A 20,431-nucleotide genomic window follows, 5' to 3' on the forward strand; every position below is an offset into this window, starting at 1 on the left:
TGTGGGGTTGGGGGGGAAGAAGGTGAGGGTTGGGAGGGGAGAGAGGGAGGTCGAGCCGAAAAGACTCGGGGCGATGAGATCTGTTCAGGGTGAGAGTAAGTTTGTCACCTTCCCTGGGCGGTTCAGAAGGGCAGATTTTGTAGAAGATGGTCGGCTGTGTAGGTTGTGGTCCAAGAGCTCTGAGGGTTTCAAGAACAGCTTTTCCTGCCGACAAGAAGAGCAGACGGATTTGAGCGATGGGCTGAAAGAGTTGAGCTCGACGAGGCTCGAAGACCGCTGGTTCTTCGTTTCTCGCTCCCTCGCCTCTCTCGTCCTACTTAAGCTGCCTCGTACGCTGCTCCGGTAGTTGCTTGACGATTCCTGGTCCAGAGGTAACGTCTTCGCGGTCGAGGGAGAAGAAAGAGGCGAACGACGAGACCCTCCGTAGGCGCGTCGCGTTTCTTCTCTCCTTTCGCATCTTCGCGCCAATCTGAAATCATGGCTGAGAATCCGAAAAGAGTGATTAGATACGATATAATCTAACTATAGCAAGGAAGACGGATACATAGACAAGCAGTAAAGAGCAACAACAAACCAGCGAACGAAACGATGCGACAGCGAGAGCAACAAAAACTAAACGGTCTCAAGCCTGTATAACGAATCGAATGCCTCCTCATCGTAAGGTATATCTGAAATCAAGATGACGGGTCCGGCGGGGAATGTATCGATTAAGTTGGGGACGGTTGGGGGAGGAGAAGACCATCCAGAAGTGCGTCGCGAGAGTTGGGGCTGACTGCGATATTGTCGAGGACGAGGACGAGGTCGATTGAGAGGTTCGATGGTCTGAGAGATTGATGAAAAGGGAGATTCGATAAGTTGGAAGAGAAGTCAGTGTTAAGCTCAGAGATCAAGAGAGGGAGAGAGGGAGAACGAGAAAAGGACGAGCGACTCACGACCGTGTTCCCCAGCTTCTGGCTCACGTCTGAAGTGACCTTGATCTCCGTAGTAGTTCGAACGAGGACGAACTTCCTCCCTAGGCTCTCGCACCTCATTCCGATCTCCTCCTGCTCTTGAACGTCCTCAGTGTCGTCCTCCAGCCACTTCTCCTCTCGTCGTAGATCACTGCGAGACGACTTCCTCCCCAGCGATTCCATCAAGAGGATCCACGACTTCTTCTTCCTCAAATTCCCTCGTCCTCCTTCCCCACCCGCCTTCAGATCTTCGTCCTCTGCATCGGATTCGGATCCTCCCGCCGTCGAGCTCGTCGTCCCATCGCTGCTTGGCCGTCCCCTTCTTTCTCCTCCCGTTCTTCCAGCCCCAGCGTTCCTCCGGACCTTGCTCAAGATTCCAGCGAGAGGGGGTTTAGTGACGGATGTCCCACGAGTGCTTCCGAATCGGGAAGGAGGGAGGGAGAGGAGGGAAGAGTTGACGTCGGTGAGGTCGAGAAGTGCTGCAATCATCCAAACTGACACGGAGGGCAGGAGGGAGGGAAGGGGACGACTGAAATTGTTGGGTGACTTTGGGTGGGTGTGTTTGGGGGTGGATGAGGGTGTAGGCGGGAGTGGGAGGAGGGTTGTGGTTGGGAGGGAACGAGAGGGAGAGAGAGAAAAGAAAAGAAAGAACGAGAGAAGCTTCCGACGCTGAAACAAGCCCCCAACCCATTGTATGTTCCGATACGAATCCCAAGCCTGTTCAACGGATCGGCCAACAGAGCGTGTCAGAAAACGTGGTTGGCGTGCCTTTCGTTGGACCTCGACGGGGCTGAAACCTCGCTGAGACTTGATCGAGACAGATCGAGACGACTCGGAGCCAAACTTATAGCAGAAGAAGGTTGAAGAACGACCGGCTATAGATTGCGGCTAATGTCGGGACGCGTCTGGTACCTGAGTAGATTGAAGGTTTGGTTGAGGAAGGTTTGGTTGATGAGAGCGGACGATTCTGCGAGGAGGAGGAGAATTTCGGTCGCGTCTTTCAGATTCTCCGAGCTGATTGAGAGGGAACGCTAAGGGGCCTGCTGAAATTGCATCGTTGAGAAGGATCCGAAGTCTGTATGTCTATGAGCTGCAGGCCTAGATAACACCTCGATTTCGAGAAGTAAAGAAGCTGGGGAGAGGAAAGAGAGGAAAGACGGCCAAGCTCGCCTTTCAAGTTTCAGCCCCTCCGACTTTCTCCCCCAAGCTCGTCTCGAAGCAGAGCATAAAGAAGGCAGCCAGAGAACCTTCTTAAGAAACTTGTCGTATCATATAAAGTTCTAAAGCCTGGATTCCCTCGGAAAGGCGGGAGAGAAACTTGAGTCGCGGGGGAGGGATGGGTCGGCGGAGGTCGTCAAACTTTCTCCAAAAGCGAGGAGGGTACCTTCGGTTCACATGAAAAGGAAGCGAAGTAGGGAATGAGAGACGTAAGATGTCGAGGGAAATACGCCACTGCCCCGAAAGAACACAGAGAAAGGGAAACGGCCGTCAGGAGTCAGAGCGGTGGGTCGTCTGTTTTCCGTTGACCTCCCCTTCTCCGGCAAACTTTCAATGGTCAGCAGATCTGTACCAGCAGCTCACTTCCAGAAGTCTCAGAGGGGGACAATCTCTCTCATCTATCCACGGCTCCCTCTTCCCTCTGCGCTCAAACTCAATCCCCTTTCGCCTCCGCCGTCGACACAAACCTCTCCCTGCCACCACTAGCATCTGGGAGAGCTCAGACTATCCCATGAGGTTACCATGAGAGTCAACTCGACCTGCGAAGAAACGAAGCAGGGGACGGAAGGGATCAGTTTTCAAAGACGCGTCTTCGAAGAACGAGAGGAAGAGCTCTTGAGGTTGGGCCAAGGTCGACGAGAGGATGGAAGGTGTGGGCTGGAGTTCTGGGAGGTCGGCCGACGAGCTCGACGTGCTGAGGGTTGAAGCGAGGTAGGAAGAGTATGGAGAGAGAGGGCTTCGACTTTGCTGTACTGAGCGTCGGTGCGATCGACAAGGGGGGAGGAGGACGAGTTAGTTGGTTGACCGAGATTTGACCAATCGAGGAAGTGATTCGATCGAGCGATAACGTCGACTCGTAGGCGTTCTCGTAGTCGAGCATCTCGAGAGTGAAGGATGAGATGGAGGTCAAGTTGAGGTAGGGGAAGAGGTGAGGTTGAGCGCGCTCGTCCTGAAGCAGGAGGGAAGGGAGGACGAAGGTTAGCCCTGCGCCGTCGTTTCGTGAGGATATTGATCTCACCCTTGGGACCCGCATTCTTCGAAGTCCCTCCAGTCCTACGATGCTAAGGTCCCGGTGAAGGAGAGGGGACGAGGAAGGCGAGGGAGACTTGAGTCGTTTGAGCCAACGTCGAAGGATCCCAGTGTCCGAGGATTTCTTGATGGATTTCGAGGTTTGAAGATGAAGGAGGTCATGATGAAGAAGGGGATGGGATGGTCCAAAGATGAAGAAAAGGCGGATTGGTGGTCGTGATGGGTGAAGGAAACAAAGAGAGAGGGAGGGGAAGGAAGGGCGAAGCTCATTTCACGATGTCCCCTCCAACTCCTTCCCTACTCCGACCTCTCAAAGTCAAATCTTCATCTTCTTCATCCCACAGCAGTCTCTTCGCTTCTTCCATCTTCCCAACCATGTCGATATCACCTCTGCACTTCTTCCCTCCTCCGCTCGTCAGCTCATCGGCCTCCTCCTCCTCCTCCCCATCCATCTCGACCTCGACCTCCGCCGAAGAAGAAGAGAAAGCCTACCAAGCTCTCGAACTCAACTTTCATCAACGTCGTCTTCCTTCCCATCAATACCAGTACGAGTCCTGGGTCAAGCAGAAGGGCTTGTACGAGGACTTGAGGTGCGAGTATCTAGGGATTCTTGAATCGTTCGTCCCATCTTCGTTGGAAATCAGCTCCTTTCTTCCTTATCCTGAGTCTTCTCGTTCTTGTCTTTTTCACAAGCTCACCGTGGTGGTCGGCCAAGGTACATCAGCTCGAGTCGGTCATGGAAGCGGTGAGAGAGGGGATCAAGCTGGCGGCGAAGGACGCAAGTGAGCTCGACTGTTTCCTTTCTTCTTCGGTCAAGTCCTCAGTTTCGAAGCAGAACTCATCCTCTGTGACTAATGCTTCTTATTCCTTCAGGGAGATACGAGAAACGAATGAACTCTCGGAAAGCAGCTGGACTTCCCGTCGACGAACCGACCTCGTGTGCTTGCGAGAAACCTCTTCACACTGGAACAGCTCCTCCTCCTCCTACCTCAACTGAAACTCAGACACCTAAAGATCCATGATTTGCAACCTACGAGGTCTCTCCTACACCCTGGAAGAACGCAGTTGGAAGCTCGACCAGATTGTCGTGAATTGAACCGCTGAGAGGAAGAATGTTTCCGGTCAGGACCGACTTCGTCGCCAGGCACGTTTTAATCGACTTCTACTCTCTTTCTCTCCTCCCCCATTCGCAGGTCCTGACTCGAGTCGACTCTCCAACTCTACTCCTCAACCACAACTCTCCCGCTTCAGTCAAACCCTCAACAGCTCTCTTCCTCCAGCCGCTCTGGACCGCACCCGCGTCTAGACTTCCCGTCTTTCATCTGTCCCTTGGCTCTTCGTCGCTTTCATTCGTGAGTAGATCCGATTACATCTCCCTATTTGGTAACTGAGCTGATCGTGGGTGACGCTCTGCCTTTCTCTAGTCTAGTCATGGTCGCCATCAGGAGAGAGAACCCTCCCGCTTCTTCCTCTTCCTCTTCTCCAACGCCCACCCACCTCCTCTTCCTCTTCAAACATGACCAACACGTGAGCTTTCTTCCCTCAATCCAAGGGGCGGGTGGGATGGTCGCGTCGGTTTCATCTACTTCCTTACGCGCGTTTCGTCTAGCTCCTTCCTTTTTGTTCTTCTCTTGTCTCTGTTCTCGTCTCTTTTTTTGCTTTTTCTGTTTCAGAATCTCGTGCTTTCCTATCATTCTCTATCGGCTGGCTCCGTCTCTCTCTCTCTATAGTTTCACTCGTTCGCGTCCTCCGCGTTTCCATAGCGACTGCTTCCTTCCCTTTCGATTTTCATTCTCTACCTGTTTCTGTCTCGAGTTAAGGCTCCCTTGCGTTGCGCTGACTGTTCTCCTTTATATCACGCTCTTTTCGTATGACTATCTCGAGGCCAGGCGCGAGAGGGAGAGAGGGAAGGGAGGCCTCGGCCAGACGCTCAGCCCCGAAGTTCTTCTCCTTCCCTCGGGAAGCTTCAAGCTCGTTTGATCCCCAACGGTCACCTTCTTTCTTCCCAAAACAGAGCCATCATGATCTATCCTACAGCTAGGAACGATGGGACGAGCGAGACTCAGCATGGAGTCGTCGTAGAGGTGAGTCTCGAGCTTCCCTCTCATTTCTTGGTGAGCTTCGAGCTCCTTCTGACTGACCTCGTTTCTCTTCCTCCCTCTCTCAGGATACCTACAGGTTCGCAAGACAGCTTCGAGCGACACGTCGCAGTTGTCTACTAACCTTTGATTCTTCGTTCTGAACCAGACATCTCGAGGATTCCTTCGCTGCCGAAACTCAAGCCTTCGTTCAAGCTCAGAACGAGGTCAGCTTTGATCTCTCTTTCCCCCTTCTCGTCCGTCCGTCTCTTCCTGTTACTGACTCCTTCTCGTCTCTTTCACTAGATCACCACTCTTTACCTCTCTGCCTTCCCTCACTTCGACGCTCTCAAAGAAACCCTCGCTTCTCACACCGCCTACGACTCCGTCAAGGCCTTCAAGATCGTCCCCTCCTCCTCCTCTCCTTCGGAGAACTACGCCTACTGGGAGGTCACCACGTCTTCCTTACCTCAGCCCGTCATTCGAAGAGCTAAGGCTGATGCTATTGGAGCAGAGGGTTTCACCGGTTTGGAGGGAGAGGTCTTCTTCGACGTGAATGAGCTCGCAAAGGACGGGCAGGGGACAGCGTCGCAGATGTGGGGGGCCTTCTCGCCGAGCGGGAAGTTCTGGGCTACCATGTTGAGCAGAGGAGGGTGAGTCGAGTCAGATCCACGTATGGGAGGCTGATGAGGTGCTGACGCTCTTCGTTTTTCCTCAGCTCGGACTGGCAGACGGTCATCATTCTGAACACTGAGACTTTGGAGCGTGTCGACGAGGAGCTCAAGGACGTCAAGTTCTGCTGGACTATCGAGTGGTTGGGTGACGAGGTAAGTCTTCCACCTCCGATATCTTGGTACTAGCTCGAACTGATACCGTCTCATTCTCGTAGGGATTCGTCTACAAGCGATGCCCTCCCAAGCACAAGGACGACACGTCTGGTTCATTCTATTTCTTCGTCTTCGAGATGTCCTTCTCTCGCTGATCTCACAACCTCTCGACCATCCTTTAACAGCGGAAGGAAACTTTGCCTCGACCGTCCACTACCTCGGAACTCCTCAGGTCCGCTCGTTTCTTCCTCCCGTCCACTCGACGCGTTCCCCGTGCTGACGCTTCTTCTTCTTCTCTTCCAGTCCGACGACTTCCCCATCTGGTCGGATCCCGAGAACCCTCAACAGTCGGTCCTCGTTCCTCGAGTCTCGGCAGACAAGAAGTTCCTCGTCATCGACATCTTCAGATCGACAGAGCCCGTCATGTTACTTCTCGTCGCTGCCCTGCCTACAGACGGAGCTCGACTTCGACGAGACATCCCTCTTGAGTGGAAGGAGCAGTCGCTTCCATGGGACGGAACCTACAAGTGTGAGACCTGCTGCTACTATCTACGTTGACCTTCAACCCCGTTGAGCTGACCTTTTCGTGCACACTCTTCAATCCAGACCTCACCACGACCTCCGCTGGACTCTCCGTCTTCCAAACCAGTCGAGATGGAGCCACCCGATCCAAGGTTTCTACCACTACTCTCGGATCTCCTGAACTCGGATGGAACGACATCATTCCTTCCCATCCGAAAGGAGTGCTCGTTCAGGCTGAATCAATCGGAGGAGATCTGCTCTTGATCGTTTTCGCTCTCGATGTCGGACACGAGGTTTGTTCGCTTATCTTCTCCACATCTCGATGATGTGACTCTAGTTCTGATCTCCTCTCTTTCCCCTCCTCCAGGTCTGGATCTACACCGTTGAGGGAAAGGTTGTCCGACGCGTTCTCGACTCGGAGTTCCCTCACGGCTCAATGGTCAAGGCTTTCTCCACTCAGAAGGGACCTCATCAGATCGAGTTTTCCCTAGAAGGCTGGTCGTACGTTTCTCCTCCGACGGTCTACCGAGGAGTCGTCGCCAACGGAGACGTCTCGTTCTCCGTCATTCACACCTCCTCGGTCGAAGGATGGTCTTCGTCTGACTACGTTCAGAAGCAGGTTCGTCTCTTTATCACCCTCTCGAGCTTCAAGAAAACTCGATGACGCTCATCGCTCTCCTCCTTTTCTTTCCCGCTCAGATCTTCTACCCTTCTCTCGACGGAACGCTCATCCCCATGCACATCGCTCACTCCAGATCTGTCGACCTCTCTTCCTCTCCTCCCATCCTCCTCTTCGGATACGGAGGATTCGCTTGGGCTCAAGAACCGAAGTGGGAAGCACTGTTCACGGTCTGGATGCAGAAGGGAGGAGGAGTCCTCGCCGTCGCTGGGATTCGAGGAGGCAACGAGTATGGAATGGACTGGCACAGTGCTGCGATCAAGACCAATAGACAGGTGGCTTTCGACGATTTCATCGAGGCTGCGAGATGGCTGAAGACAGAGGGAGGAGGAGGAAAGGTGGCCATCTACGGAAGCTCGAACGGTGAGTCGTCGCTTTCTTCGTCGTCTCTTGGGCCTCGAAACCTCGTTTTCTGACTCTCGCTTCTCGTCTTCATACCCCTAGGTGGACTTCTCTGTGGTGCTGCGTTGAATCAGAACCCTGAGCTCTTCGCTGCTGCTCTTCCCGAGTGAGTTCGAGTTTTCGACGCGCTGATTTCATCCTTCTTCGCAAACTGACAGTTCCCCTTACTGCTACCAGCGTGGGAGTCCACGATCTCCTCCGATTCCACAAGTTTACTATGGGTGGCCTCTGGTGCGTTCCCTCTCGTCGTCGCTCCTGCTCGATGCTCAACTGACGCGTCGTCCACTTCCTTCCTCCCTCCTCTCCTTCTCCACGCGACTTTCAGGACTGCCGAGTACGGAGATCCAGACGATGCCGAAGAGTTCGCTGCTCTCCTGAAGATCTCTCCCTTGCACAGTGAGTCTCTTCTTCCCTTCTCAGCTCTCGCTCCTTGTTCTGACCGAATGCATCTCTTTTTTTTCGATTTCCAGACGTCACCAGTGATCCCACCTACCCAGCATCCTTCTTTACCACCGCCGAGCACGACTCTCGGGTGATCCCTGGTCACACACTCAAGATGGTAGCAACCCTTCAAAGTGGGTTCGAGCTCTCCTGTCGTTCCTCCCTCGCGTCTCGAATGTTCGAACGCTGACGCCGCTCTTTCCCGTTTTCCTTTCCCTTCCTCCACCAGCAAAAAAGGAGAACAACCCCGCTCCTATGTTCGTCTCCTCCTCACGCTTACCCTTCGTTCTCAACTTTTCGCTGACGACCTCTTCCCTTTCTCCTTGTTCGCTCGATATCGCAGACTCTGCCGGATCTACACCGACACTGGTCACGGAATGGGGAAGACGACTACTCAGCTCGTCCAGGAGAACGGAGAAAAGTTGGCTTTCCTTTCGCAGGCGATGGGAGTCAAGTTCATCGAGTAATTTAATGGATTCGCCGTCTTGAAGGAGAACGACGTTTGTCGACGCCTTGAGCGGGGTGGAGGTATCTCCAGCGTCCTGTCGGAAAGCAGAAGGAAAACATGACCTGGTCAGAAATGGGACGCGATGCTGCGAAGGGGTGAAGAAACCACGGGAGAGTGTCAAAGCAAAACGGCGAAGATGGACGAACGAGCGCAACGACGATTGAGACGCGATCAGAGAAGTACAATCGTAGTTGGCGGGGGAAAGACTCGCCCTTGGAGCGACGGAAGGATATTGGAGCCCTATACTCGAAGATAGCAAGGAGGAAAGGAGTAAGCTCAACCATTCGAGCCAAGGAACGAAAAGAAAATGCGTGAACGAACCTTTCGTCGCAAACTCTTCAGCGTTCAGCAGGCAAAAGGCTGAGCCATCCCGAGACCGATGGTAGCTAGCAGTTGTAGGTGGTGTGGTGATAGAGCTGTCAGGGAGTACAAGGTCTTGATCAGCAAAGTGAAGCAGAGGGAGAAAGCCACAACGTTCAAGTCTCACCTTCGGCACGAAAACAGTCTTCCTTCCTCAGGATTCAAATCCTTCGACAGGGGAGAAAATGCTGTCCTTCTAAACAGAGCTTTGGATGGCGGTGGAGTCGATGCTGAAAGGGTGTGAGGGGAGGAGGAGGTTCAAAGAAGGGGGAAGATGGGATGTTCGACGTCCTCTGAATCGTTGGCCCTGGGTCCTCCTTCGACGTCCTCCTGACCGATAGCCTGGCCATCGAAGTATCCTTCTTGTCCTTCAAGTGAGGTCCATGAGGTGGATCGAGAATTGAGGTCCGACGGCGTTGAAGGGAGTTGAGCGTGAGCGCGTCGAGCATGCTCGGTCACCTCTTCGCAGTTCCGTGGGGGTGAACGAGGAGGCATCGGTTGCTGATCCTCGAGGAAGTTTTGAAGTTGGAGAAGAGCGTCGTAGGGATTTGCTCGGAGGGGGTTGGAAGACGGTGGAAAGGAAGCGACGGAGGGAGAGGATCGGGGGATAGGCTGAACGAGGTGACCGCTGGCCGAGGGTTGAGACCCTTCCCAAGGAGCGAAAAGCTGTGGACCGGAAGATCCGTCGAAGTTGGTACGGTGGTTGTGGATTCCATAGGTAACAGAGGAAGAGGGGAGGGGGGGAAAGGTTGGATGATGGGTGAAGAGCGAACGCGACGACGACGATGCTGGAGCTTGAGTGCACCGTTGTTGAGTTCCGAAAGCCTCGTCGGGGAAAGTTGAGCTCTCGTATGGGTTTGGAGGAGCGAGGAGTTGAAAGGAGGTAGGTAGGTAGGTCGAGTAGTCGAAGGAGGAAGCAGGATCCTCCCCGTCGGATTGAAAGGTCGAGTCCAGAAGGGTGAAGGACTGGGTCGAAAAAAAAGGAATTCATCGTCGTCAGCTTCCGGATCTGGAGCTCTCGTCGTGGGGCGTTAGAAAAGCGAGTACTCGAAGGGACGACTCGTAATCAACGATGAGAAGGAAGAGACGTCGAACTCACGTCGTCGTGCATTTTGATTCAGCTTCAAGGTCGAGGGTGGTGGTCGAGGGTGGTAGTTGCGGTTGGGTAGAGTAGCTGACTGAAAAACAGCTGAACCTGTATAGACCTTCCGTGTTCTCTGTATTACAGATAGAGGAAGAGCGACGGTCCGAAAGGAGGGCTTCAACTGTCCGAAAAACCAAACAGGACTGTTTTAGAAGAGGTCGGAAGCTTTTTTGGACGTTGCAGGAATCGTAAAAGCTGGGCGGCAACAGGAACCGAGGAATTTCTTTGAAACCCGAGAAGAACTGCTTGGCCTTCATGAAAGGGAAAGGTCGCAGAAGGAAGAAAAAAAAAGGGACGCGTCGTCCTCGGTCCCGATCCCTCCCCTCTCGTCCGATTTTCCCTTCTCACATCTGCTTCAACTAGAAGGGAGGAAAGAGTCAGCAACAAGATGTCTTCACGTCATCCGAAGACTAGATTTCTCAAACCTTCTCGCGCTGTTCTTCGTTCGTTTGACCAAAGAGATGTCGGCAACGCGTCCGATTTGCGTGAGAGGTGTAAGGACGACAAAGAGAAGCTAGGCCCGGGCTAGACTACTTAATGGAGTGCTGTTCTTTGAATTTTTGCGTTACGAGATATCGAAAACGTCGAAGAGGTCATCCGGATCTCCAAAACGTGCACACCAACGACACTTCGACTCCAACTCCAGCTCTCACCGCAGAGACGAAGAGAGCTCGACTGATCTAGACCAACCTCCCCGTCACGAACCCAACCGATGGTCCTTTCTTCTTCTGCGAGATCGTCAGGTGAGCTGAAACGAAAACACGAAAACGAAAGAGAAAAGGTCAGCGTCGTGGTTCTCGTTCACGTCTCTTCTCCTCTTCTCTCTCCCTCCCGAAGCCCCTCCTCCCTCCCTCCCTTCCTTCCCTTCTCTTCCACCCAACCACGACACCAGCCGGAACCCAACCATCTCGATCCTACTCTGGTGGTACGTACCTTCCTTCCTGACCCACCCCCTCCCTCCGGAACTCGCCGTGATGGCCAACTTGCTCTTGCCCTGCTCGGATTGAGCCTGAGCAGCCGTCTTGATCTGCTGGGAGGTCTTGAGGAACTTCTTGACTCTTCGAGGGGTTGGAGCGGGAGCGAGGAGGTGAGGGGCGAGGGAGGAGGTGGAGGGAAGGTGGCGGATTGAGGTTGATCTGAGGGAGAGGGAGAGGGAGGGAAAGGGTGGGAGGGAAGGGAGAGAGGGAAGGGGAAAGGAGGGGGGGGGCGAGAGGAGAAAGGAGTCGTCGAGAGAAAGAGTTGAAGGTTAGTTCGCTGAAGAAAGGTGGGAAGAAGGAAACGAAAGAACACGAAGAAACAAGACAAAAAAGACGCGACGACGGACTCACCCAATATCCAGCCGATCATCCCTCTCGTACCTCTTCCTCTTCTTCTCCTCCCCACTCTTGACTCCCTCGGCCTTCTCCTTCGCCTCCTCCAGCTCCTTAGCCAACCTCATCTCTCGATCGGCAGCGGCACTCTCGAAGAGCTCGTCGGGGAGGTAACTGGGTCCTCCGGTCGACGACGAGGAAGCAGCAGACGCAGCGGTTGAAGTGGAAGCCTTGGGAGTTCGAGGTTTACGATTGGACGGTGGGGCGGCGGCGGCTTTGGATTGGGAAGAGGCGAGAGCTCGTTTGGTTGAGGCTAGACGACGGGCTTGTTTGGCTCTGAAGGAGGAGGGGAGCAGAGGAGGAGGGAGAGGGAGGTCAGCTTCGAAGCTCGTGGGAAGAAGACGAGAGTTTCAAGATGAACGAGAATGAGAGTAAGAATAGTATAGGGAGCGTCCAGTAGTGACGAAGGGGTTCTATACGTTCTTCGAAGCGAGCTCGGCTCGACGAAAGAAGAGAAGAAAGCTCAACCTTGAAATTCGTCGAGCTCAACTTTTGGATGAGCTCCTCCTTCTTTGGATTCCTTCTACCTCTCCTCCGACCCCTGCTCTGGATCGAAGAACAGAGCACACGAAGACAGGCTCCCTGACTTCCTTCCTCCGCGAGAATATAATGTGGCAAAGAACGAAGAAACTCACTCTTCCGCCACCCTCTCGGCCTCCCTCCTCCTCTCCTCTGCTCCCTGCCTTCCCTCCGCCAACGTCTCCTCCTCAGGAGCACCATCCTCGTCACTCTCATCGTCCTCCTCGCTTCCATCATCATCGTCTTCACTCCCAGATGACCCTTCTCCTCTCATATCCTCGTCCGACGAGTGGAACGATCCTCCGTCCATGTCGTCGAAATCCAGAGCGTCCAGGTCTTCGTCCGTGAAGGTTTTGTGAGTCCCAGCGGCTTTGGGAGGGGCAGGAGCGGGGACGGATTTCTTGGAAGAAGCTTTGGCCATGGTGGGAGCAGAGGGAGAGAGAACGAGCTGTAGAAGGGAAGTTGTGGTTGGGGAGAGGGCAGAGAGCGAAGACCTTTTCCTTACCGAATTCAAGCCCATTTCGATTCTGGTTACTTTTCGAGTTTCAAGCTTCCTTCTCTTTGTCGTCCGACTTCCATCCACCTTCAACTCTCTCCTTTTCCTTTCTCCCTTCTCTCGCATTCTAAAAGATGGTCAAGCTCACTCCTGAGGTAAGTACATCGTTGTATGCGCTTTGAAGAGAGAAGCGAGGAGAAAGAAGAGAGAGAGCTTTCCGAGCTGACCTTCACGTCCATCTTTCAACCTTCCCCTCCCTCGTCGCTCCACTCACCCGGATCTATAGCTCGTATCTCGAGCGCCTTCGCATATCAACCCTCTCAAGGAGAGAGAACTCGAGTTCAGAGGTCAGTGGACCTCCCTGGATTTGAGAGCAAGAGAGAAGACAGAGGGGAGCTCGACGTCGAAGCTGACCTCCTTCTCCTCCTCCTCCTCCTCCTCCTCGCCCCTCTTGTATATGCAGGTCTCGCCATCACTCAGATCGAAAACTTGGGAGCCTTCCAGGGTGGATACGATTGTCTCAACTTGTCGGACAACGCGTTGACGACGGTGGCCAACCTTCCTTTCTGTGAGTCTGAGCTCTCGTTTGAGCGAGCTCGTTTTTGGTCGAGACGCTTCTTCCTTGGACTTGATTCGGGGGTATCGGGGAGCAGGAGAATGTAGAGATCTCTGGTGTCTGTGCTGCTGGTGGATGAGATCCGGATGGAGGAGGCGAAGGGAGGGAGAGGAGAGCGAAGGGAAGGAGAGCAAGAGCTCGCTCGCTCGACAACCAAATCGAGCTGGCCTCTTTCCTTCCTTCCTCCCCTCGTCGTCTCCTCGGGTTCTCTATATCCTCTAGGATCTTCGTCGCACCCTTCCATACTCTCCGGGAGACATTCGACACCAGCAGCACCTTCTCCCTCTCGAACCAAACACACCCTCCGAGCTCGACTTCCTGCCCATCAACCCTCCTTCCTTCCCTCCGAACGAGCTCGAACTGATACCGTCCCTCCCTTCTTTCGCTCGTTTCAAACCTCCTACAGCTACACGCCTGCACTCCATCATCCTCGCCAACAACTCCATCACCTCCATCTCCCCTTCCATCGCCACCTCCGTGAGTCTTGACTCCCCTTCTCCTTCGTTCGTTCAAACGCGTTCGTTCCACGAGCTTGAGCTGACCATCAACGATCTCGTACTCTTGCTTCGTTTCTTTACGGTCATAGGTGCCCAATCTCATCACTCTCAGTTAGTCCAGGTCTCTTGCCTTCTTCCTTTCCTCGTTCCGTTCGAGAGAGCTCCCTTCGTTTCCGTCGACCTCGAGCTGATCCCCTTTTCGCGTCGCCTTTATTATTCTCTTTCCTCCCTACCTATCTCTACCCAACCCAAACCGTCCCTGTTTTTTCACTCCAGACCTCACCTCCAACAACATCACCTCGCTCTCGTCGTTGGTCGCTCTCGAGAACTGCTCCAACCTGCGGTACCTCAACCTCGGAGACAACCCCGTCAAGAACCTCGAGCACTACAGGGAGTTTGTGATTTGGAAGGTGAGCGCTTCGATTCCTTCTTTCTGTTGGATGAGGAAGGAGAAAGGAACTCGGGTCGCTCGGTTTCGCAGGACTCGAACCTCGACTTCCCATCGCGTCTCCCTTGCCTTCCTCCCTCCTCCTTTGGTCCCCAACTCAAACTAACTCTCTCTCTCTTCCCCTTCCTCTCTCTCTTCCCCTCGTCTTTCTCCACTACCAGGTCGCCAAAGGATCCCTCCACACGCTCGACTACCAACGCATAAAAGACGTTGAACGAACCACGGCTGCCTCCCTCTTCCTCACCCCTCCTCCAACCTCGCAACCCACCGCGCTCGCTCTCGCCCTCCTCGCTCCTCCTACGCACAACGGTAGTAGCGCTGCGGCGGCTTCGAAGGAGAAGGAGAAGAAGGCGGGGAGGTTGATGACCCAGGAGGAGAGGGAGAAGATCAAGAGGGCGGTGATGAAGGCGGAGAACGTGGATGAGGTGAGGAGGTTGGAGAGGATGTTGAGGGAGGGGTGGATCCCTGAGGAGGAGAAGGACAAGGTCGCTGCTGCTGTTGAGGTTGAGGTTGAGGAGAGTGTTGAGGTGGTTGAAGAGGAGGAGGAGGAGGAGGAGAAGAAGGAGGAGTGATTGGGAGATCGATGATGGGGGAACGGAAACGCGACGATGGGGGTTTTCTCGCTTTGGAGTTGTTTAAAAATCTTCTATACCTACACTTTTTTTTTTCTAGCTCTTTGTATTCAATCTTCTGTCCCCATCAGCCCAACCCCAAACGAACCGAGCAAACGTTTTTCCCTTTCTCTCTTTTCTTTTGACGAGAATTTAAATCTCTCTCCTTCTCGTCGCCTTGTCCTCGCCGTCGCTCCTCTTGTCCTTCCCAAACACTCACCGTCCCCCTTCCCTCTCTCTTTTTTCTCTTCGGTCTCTTCTCTCCTTCTCGGACACTCGGACACTCGACACTCGTTCCTACCGACGGTCCCTACTCCCTTCTTCGCTCTCTTCGCTCTTTCCCTCCTTCCAGACCCCCCCCAACGATGCTCCTCTCCTCCCTCCTCACCGTCCTCTCCCTCTCCGCCGCTGCCGTTGAAGTTGGAGCTCAGTCCTCTGTCGTTGAGGCTAGTGCTGTGAGTACACGTCTCTCTTGTATATATATGTATCATCTCGAGAGAGAAAGAGGAAAGGGAGGAGGGAGGTAGGAACGGTTGGGAATCAAAGGAGGGAAGGAGGAGGAGAGGAGAGGAGGAACGAAGGGGGACGAGAGCGCATACAGCTGCGTCTTTCGAGGAGGGGTGAAAGAAGGGGTCAGAGCGGGTCGCTGGAGGGTGTAGAGAGTCGTCTTGAGGAAGAGATGGCCTGGATGGGAGCAGGGGAAGGGTCAAGGAGGAGGCTGCGGGAACGACGTTGTTGCTCAAGGGCTGACCTTCTCTTTCTTCTTCTTCTTCTTCTTCTTTTCCCTTCGTTCTTCACTTATCAATCTCGAATTCATCGTATATCTAGGCCGCTTCCGCCACCGCTTCCTCCATCGCTACCAACGGAACCAGCACCACCACCACCTCTGGATCCAACTCGACCTCCTCCTCGACCAACTCTACCCTGACTCCTTACATCCCTACCAACCTCTCCTCCGGCTGCACCACCTACCTCACCTCGCTCAACTCGGACTCGACCCTCGCTCAATGCGTTACTCCTCTCCTCACAGCTACAACCCAAGCGGCCAACGCCAACTCCTCCACCGCCCTCACCCAGTCCCTCACCTCCCTCTGCGCCACAACCGCCTGCGACGACACCACCATCCGAACCAAGCTCTCCCAGTTCTACGGGGCTTGCTCCGTAGAGCTGAACGGTGCCGAGGGAGAGTACGACGAGACCGTGAGGGAGATTTACGATCTTCTCTACGTCGTTCAACCTCTGAGGTCGGTCGTTTGCACCAAGGACGAGACGACAAAGGCGTTCTGCGTGCAGTCCCTCAGTGCTGCTCTTTCGGCCAACTCGACCTCGACTACTACTACGGGAACCAGCACCAACGCTACCGTCGGCAGCAACGTCACCCTCGCGGCTCACAACGTCGTCCTCACCTCCCCTTCCTCCCCTGAGGCGTTCGCAGCCCACCACCTCTCCATCGAAGGTCCCTCGGTCGCTTCCTTCTCCAAGCGATCCTCCTCCTCCAACCAGCTCGTTTCCCGAGCCGACTCAACGGACACCACCACCTACCCCAACTCGACCACCTACAAAACCACCAACCTCCCTTACCTCTTCCTCCAACCCACCTCCCCTCTCAGCGCTCTGTGCTCCTCCTGCGCCAAAGCCGTCTTCACAGCCTACGCCGAGTGGGAGTACCGAACCCCTTACGCTCTGGGACTTTCGGCCAGTCCGATCTTGGGCGGACAGGCGGCCCTTTGGAAGGGAGCGCAGGAGACGTGTGGAGCGACGTGGGTGAACGCGATTCAGACGAGCGCGGTGGGGAGTGAGGAGGCAGCGGCGGCTGTGGGAGGATCTTCGAGTGGAACGAGTGCTGGGGAGTTGAAGAGGGAGATGGGAAGGAAAGGGTTGGTGATGGCGGTGGTGGTCGTGGGAGCGGGGTTGGTGTTGGTTGGTTAGGTTGAGCGTGCGTCGTTTCTCGTTTCTCGTTTCTCGTTCTCGGTTTCGTTTGATTTCTTTCTTTCGGGGAAGGTAAGATTCTGTTTGTAGGACCGGTTTCCTTCAACTTCTTTACCTAGTCTACCTGCCTCTCCCTCTCTTTCCACTTCGTTCGTTTCGTTCGTCGCTTTCAAACTTCACTTTTTTTTTGGCTTTTCTCCCTTCCCATCGTCTCTTCCTCTCTCTCTCTCTCTCTCTCTTTCTTCTAGCTTACTCGGATACCCCCTTTCATCTCTCTCTCTTCCTCTTGCTCTCAAACTCTTCTCCCCCTCAACCCCTTTTTTGGAACCGCGTAGATATCGTCTTCGTTTCATCCGTTCCTTCCCCTTTTTTGTTCGGTTCGGATTCGCTTTTGATGCGTTCGCTGGTTCACGCTTTTACTTTTTCTTGGTTTTTACACACACAGAAACTTATGTTAGATAACTTTGGCCCCTTGAGGGTCTTGCTACGAGATTCGTGTGTTGAGAGAGAGAGAGAGGGAGAGAGACGAGGTGGGAAGACGAGACGCGTCGGACTTTTGTTTTTGTCTCGTTCGAACGGCACTCAAACGCCTCGGAAAGGCGTCTTCAGGTCTCTGGATGCCAGAAGAACTCAGTTTTTTTCTTCGTCTAACTCCCCGGATTCTCCTGAGATGGACAGGAGAGAGGGAGAAAGCTCGAAGATCAGCTCGAGAAGAGACCGAAGGGGAAGGCTGGCCCTCTCGAGACGACACACTGGACGGGCTGGACCTTGCGGAGCTGAAGAGACGAGAAGGGGGGAGAGATGTAGTTTTAGAACCATACATCTGAGGGTTTCACACGGATGTTCTTCCCGTTCGGACGAATCGATTTCCGTTCGACGTCGCGAGGGAGGCATTTCCTCATGTCTGAAATCGCAAAAAGAGAGGACGAAAACAGAAAAGCAAGGTGAGTTACTGAAGATGTTCGAAGGAGGGCTCCCGATGAGCATCGAGAAGAGCGAAGAGAAGCGAGCTCTCGTGAAGAAGGGGAGGAGAAAGAAGAAAGGAAAGACGTCGAGCTCACCAAACGCATCCTCCCCGTCCGGTCCTCCTCCGATCCCCTGGTAGTACCCTACCACCCTCCTGAACACCGTATAGCCCAACTTCTCGTACATGTCTATGGCTACGAGGTTGTTGCATCGGACAAACAAGTCGAGGAAGTAGCCGTGGTGGGTGGAGGAGGAGGAGGCGAACTCGAGATTCGACATGAAGGAGGTGGCGAGAGCGAGTCGACGGAACTCTGGAGCGACGGTGAGAGCTGTGAGATGACCGTGGTGGTCTGTTCCTTGGCCTTCTGATTTACCGATCACTGAAGATGGCGAAGGGAGGTCAGGGAGGGTTGGGAGGGAGAGGGAGGAGGGAGGGAGGGAGAGAAGGAGGAGGGAGGGAGGGAGGAGGGAAACGAACCGTATCCCATTAAACGACCTGTAGGAGTTGTTTGAGTCGCGCAGAGATCGGGCCATTTGGCCAAATAGGAGAGGTAGAAGGAGTTGGAGTACTGTAGGAGACCAAAAACGAGATCTCTATCAGCGAGGGAAGGGACAGAAGTCGAGAGAGGAGGAGGGGGACGAACGGTTTCGGTGAAGAGGTCGAGGTTACTGCAAGAAAGGAGGGCACCAGGTCAGCTTTAGTCTCGCAAGCGCATGAAGATCTGAGTGAACGTACATGTTGTTGAACTCGAAGAGATCTGTGGCTCTCATGGGACGGAGAATGGACATGTTGAGAAGGAGGTCGAAAGGGTTGGGAGGGAAGGAGAAGGAAGTTGATCGGTGAGCTCGAGTTTCACTTCCAACCGTCACTCCTTTCCAACACCCTTTGATCGAAAACCCTTCAAAATGGCAGACCCTACGGATCCTAAACCTCTTCCCTCCCTCCCTTTCGAAACGAGAAACGCAATCCTTCGGTTCTGCGACCAGGATACGCTCGCAAAGGTGTCGAGGGTCAGCTTTGGCCTTCCTTCAGCTCTCGTCTCGTCTTCTCTACAGGGACGTCGAGGTTCATGGCTACGAGAGCTTGGGGCAGCTCTTTTGTAAACGAGTGAGGTCTGATTGTACTTTCATCCCTTTGTTCTTGCTGTGCTGGTAGAAAATCGGCGTTGAAACGAGCGTTCTTCTTCCTCTCTTCAAGCCGGACGACACCCACCAACGCCAACTCGCTCTCCCTACCTCTCTCTCGACAAGATCCAAACCTTCACTTTCATCGACGCCGGGATCCATTTCCTCCTCCTCCCCCCTCCTTTTGAACTCGACCGCTTCAGGTTGTTCAGCGCTCTCTCCATCCAACGACTCTCCATCTCCCTTCCCTCGACCTGCGACGAACCCGTTCCCGACGGTCGCTATCTCGTCTCTTCCTTCATCAATCAACGCCTCATCCCTCTTCCTCCCCTCAGACATCTACATGGAGGGGATCTTCCGACCTGGGTCGGAAAGCGAGAAGGAAGAAGATGTCCTCGGTGGTCCGACCCCTCCTCTCTTCCTCCTCCCTTTCCTCGACCTCGCCGTGACCATCACCTCCAACCCCGATACTGGCCTTGTAACTTCCAATCCCATGGGAGGTAGATTTCAGAAGAAGGAAGCCGTCGGGATCGAGTGAGTCGTGCCTCGTTTCCTTTCTCTCTCTCCCCCGCAAGCGTCTCCCGTTTCTTACTCCGTTTGCCTTCTTTTCTCCATCAGCTGCACCAGCATCGCCGGAGTCTTTCTCTCAAAAGTCAGTCGCATTTCCTCCGTCTTCAAGTGCACTTCAGGTTGGACCCTCGAAGATGGGCCGTAGCGTTCGAGACGACGCGTCTCGTCGATGGGGAAGAGCTTCTCGTTGTTCTTCGCTTTCACGTATCTCTGCTGCTTTGAGAAGTTTCGTTTACCTTTGTCTTCTTCTGCTTCTCTCCTCTAGGTATTCATGTTCTCCTTCGCTTACGATCGGCCCTCGGAGCAAAACAAGAGCAAGATCAAAACTTGATCAGCTCCGCTTCGCACCCTATCTCCTTCCTCGTCAGTCAAGTAGTCATGATCGAGCACTTCCTACTACACTGCCTTTGTCTCCTGCTTGGATCCGACCTTCCCTTCCTCCGTCACCTTCCCCAATCCCTCATGATGTTGAACCTCGCTGCTCGACGGCGGAGACGTTGTCTCCTCTTTCTTGTGATGATCCGAATGATCCCCGCTACCGTGATGACTATGTTTCGCAGTCCTATGGAGAAGAGAAGAGGCGAAGAGAAGATCTGAGCTCGAGCTAAACTTTGGAGGGAGGGAGGAAGGGAAAGGGGAACGAAGCTCACCATTCTTTCGTCTCGTCTATTAGGTGGTGGTACTCCTTCGAGATGCCGTGTTCTAGGTCGTGAAGGTGCTGAAATGGGAACGAGAAGTTGATTTAGTACCGACGAACATCTGAAAGGCAGGAAGGAACGAGGAAGTGAGGGTTGAGCTCGAGCAGAAAGGAAACGACGACTCACCTCGCGAAAATGGATCTCCTCCTTGCCGACGTAGTATTTCTGCTTCGGTACGTCAGAGTGACTGGGATCTGACTCGGAGTTCTTTGAGTGGGTCATGGTGTAGTTCTAGGTCTGGTAGGTGAGAAGGAGAGGGCGAGAGGGAGGATGGTGGTTAGGGAAAGGGAAGACCGAGGAACGTTTCATCTCGAGTTGGCCGAACCTTCTCTGTTTTGCTTTTTCGGAAGTCTGTGACGTCGTTGTTTGGACCCGCCACTAATGAGATGACTGTCAAGATTACGGAGAGAACCAGAAAGCAGAGCGAA

The 20,431-nt window shown here is 54.0% G+C and overlaps 9 protein-coding genes across 9 annotated transcripts; 5 read left to right on the forward strand and 4 right to left on the reverse strand.

Annotated features, from left to right (window-relative positions):
• Positions 1-1,259: 1,259 nt before the first annotated feature.
• Positions 1,260-1,867, reverse strand: BDY24DRAFT_400923 (uncharacterized protein). Its single transcript, XM_076642019.1, has one exon. It carries the CDS (start codon positions 1,639-1,641, stop codon positions 1,342-1,344), a length of 300 nt encoding a protein of 99 aa, XP_076493312.1. The 5' UTR covers positions 1,642-1,867; the 3' UTR covers positions 1,260-1,341.
• A 1,619-nt stretch (positions 1,868-3,486) lies between these two features.
• BDY24DRAFT_187986 (uncharacterized protein) lies at positions 3,487-4,424 on the forward strand. Its single transcript, XM_076636379.1, has 3 exons — positions 3,487-3,814; positions 3,891-3,979; positions 4,071-4,424. Exons 1-3 carry the CDS (start codon positions 3,573-3,575, stop codon positions 4,217-4,219), a joined length of 480 nt encoding a protein of 159 aa, XP_076493313.1. The 5' UTR covers positions 3,487-3,572; the 3' UTR covers positions 4,220-4,424.
• Positions 4,425-5,163: 739 nt separating this feature from the next.
• BDY24DRAFT_400931 (prolyl oligopeptidase) lies at positions 5,164-8,631 on the forward strand. The gene is made up of 17 exons (XM_076642020.1): positions 5,164-5,281; positions 5,365-5,375; positions 5,445-5,502; positions 5,582-5,928; positions 5,994-6,102; positions 6,165-6,213; positions 6,288-6,334; positions 6,406-6,631; positions 6,709-6,917; positions 6,992-7,243; positions 7,324-7,666; positions 7,748-7,811; positions 7,883-7,936; positions 8,031-8,101; positions 8,176-8,280; positions 8,376-8,403; positions 8,490-8,631. The coding sequence occupies exons 1-17, from the start codon at positions 5,219-5,221 to the stop codon at positions 8,611-8,613; spliced, it is 2,160 nt and encodes a 719-aa protein (XP_076493314.1). The 5' UTR covers positions 5,164-5,218; the 3' UTR covers positions 8,614-8,631.
• Positions 8,632-9,057: 426 nt separating this feature from the next.
• Positions 9,058-10,482, reverse strand: BDY24DRAFT_188132 (uncharacterized protein). Its single transcript, XM_076636380.1, has 3 exons — positions 10,114-10,482; positions 9,142-9,980; positions 9,058-9,070 (listed from the first exon to the last, which is right to left on the reverse strand). Exons 1-2 carry the CDS (start codon positions 10,413-10,415, stop codon positions 9,470-9,472), a joined length of 813 nt encoding a protein of 270 aa, XP_076493315.1. The 5' UTR covers positions 10,416-10,482; the 3' UTR covers positions 9,058-9,070; positions 9,142-9,469.
• A 14-nt stretch (positions 10,483-10,496) lies between these two features.
• On the reverse strand, positions 10,497-12,564 carry BDY24DRAFT_400943 (uncharacterized protein). The gene is made up of 4 exons (XM_076642021.1): positions 12,164-12,564; positions 11,487-11,804; positions 11,092-11,294; positions 10,497-10,906 (listed from the first exon to the last, which is right to left on the reverse strand). The coding sequence occupies exons 1-4, from the start codon at positions 12,466-12,468 to the stop codon at positions 10,839-10,841; spliced, it is 894 nt and encodes a 297-aa protein (XP_076493316.1). The 5' UTR covers positions 12,469-12,564; the 3' UTR covers positions 10,497-10,838.
• Positions 12,565-12,592: 28 nt separating this feature from the next.
• Positions 12,593-14,812, forward strand: BDY24DRAFT_188186 (leucine-rich repeat-domain-containing protein). Its single transcript, XM_076636381.1, has 8 exons — positions 12,593-12,698; positions 12,830-12,890; positions 13,007-13,111; positions 13,566-13,636; positions 13,746-13,767; positions 13,933-14,066; positions 14,266-14,613; positions 14,656-14,812. Exons 1-8 carry the CDS (start codon positions 12,678-12,680, stop codon positions 14,674-14,676), a joined length of 783 nt encoding a protein of 260 aa, XP_076493317.1. The 5' UTR covers positions 12,593-12,677; the 3' UTR covers positions 14,677-14,812.
• Positions 14,813-15,606: 794 nt separating this feature from the next.
• Positions 15,607-16,644, forward strand: BDY24DRAFT_344424 (uncharacterized protein; the record flags this gene model as incomplete). The annotated part of the gene is made up of 2 exons (XM_076637552.1): positions 15,607-16,077; positions 16,141-16,644. Coding segments are annotated over 2 exons (975 nt in total), but the record flags the coding sequence as incomplete, so codon positions are not given.
• An 809-nt stretch (positions 16,645-17,453) lies between these two features.
• Positions 17,454-18,399, reverse strand: NAT3 (peptide alpha-N-acetyltransferase complex B subunit NAT3; the record flags this gene model as incomplete). The annotated part of the gene is made up of 5 exons (XM_076642777.1): positions 17,454-17,548; positions 17,706-17,990; positions 18,089-18,179; positions 18,255-18,279; positions 18,347-18,399. The coding sequence occupies 5 exons, from the start codon at positions 18,397-18,399 to the stop codon at positions 17,454-17,456; spliced, it is 549 nt and encodes a 182-aa protein (XP_076493319.1).
• Positions 18,400-18,516: 117 nt separating this feature from the next.
• Positions 18,517-19,450, forward strand: BDY24DRAFT_418274 (uncharacterized protein; the record flags this gene model as incomplete). Its single annotated transcript, XM_076643831.1, has 5 exons — positions 18,517-18,584; positions 18,667-18,710; positions 18,809-19,012; positions 19,071-19,269; positions 19,354-19,450. The coding sequence occupies 5 exons, from the start codon at positions 18,517-18,519 to the stop codon at positions 19,448-19,450; spliced, it is 612 nt and encodes a 203-aa protein (XP_076493320.1).
• Between the last annotated feature and the right edge of the window lie 981 nt (positions 19,451-20,431).

Source organism: Mrakia frigida, assembly GCF_051309035.1.
Source record: "Mrakia frigida strain ATCC 22029 unplaced genomic scaffold BDY24scaffold_36, whole genome shotgun sequence".
NCBI classification, from domain to species: Eukaryota; Fungi; Basidiomycota; class Tremellomycetes; order Cystofilobasidiales; family Mrakiaceae; genus Mrakia; species Mrakia frigida.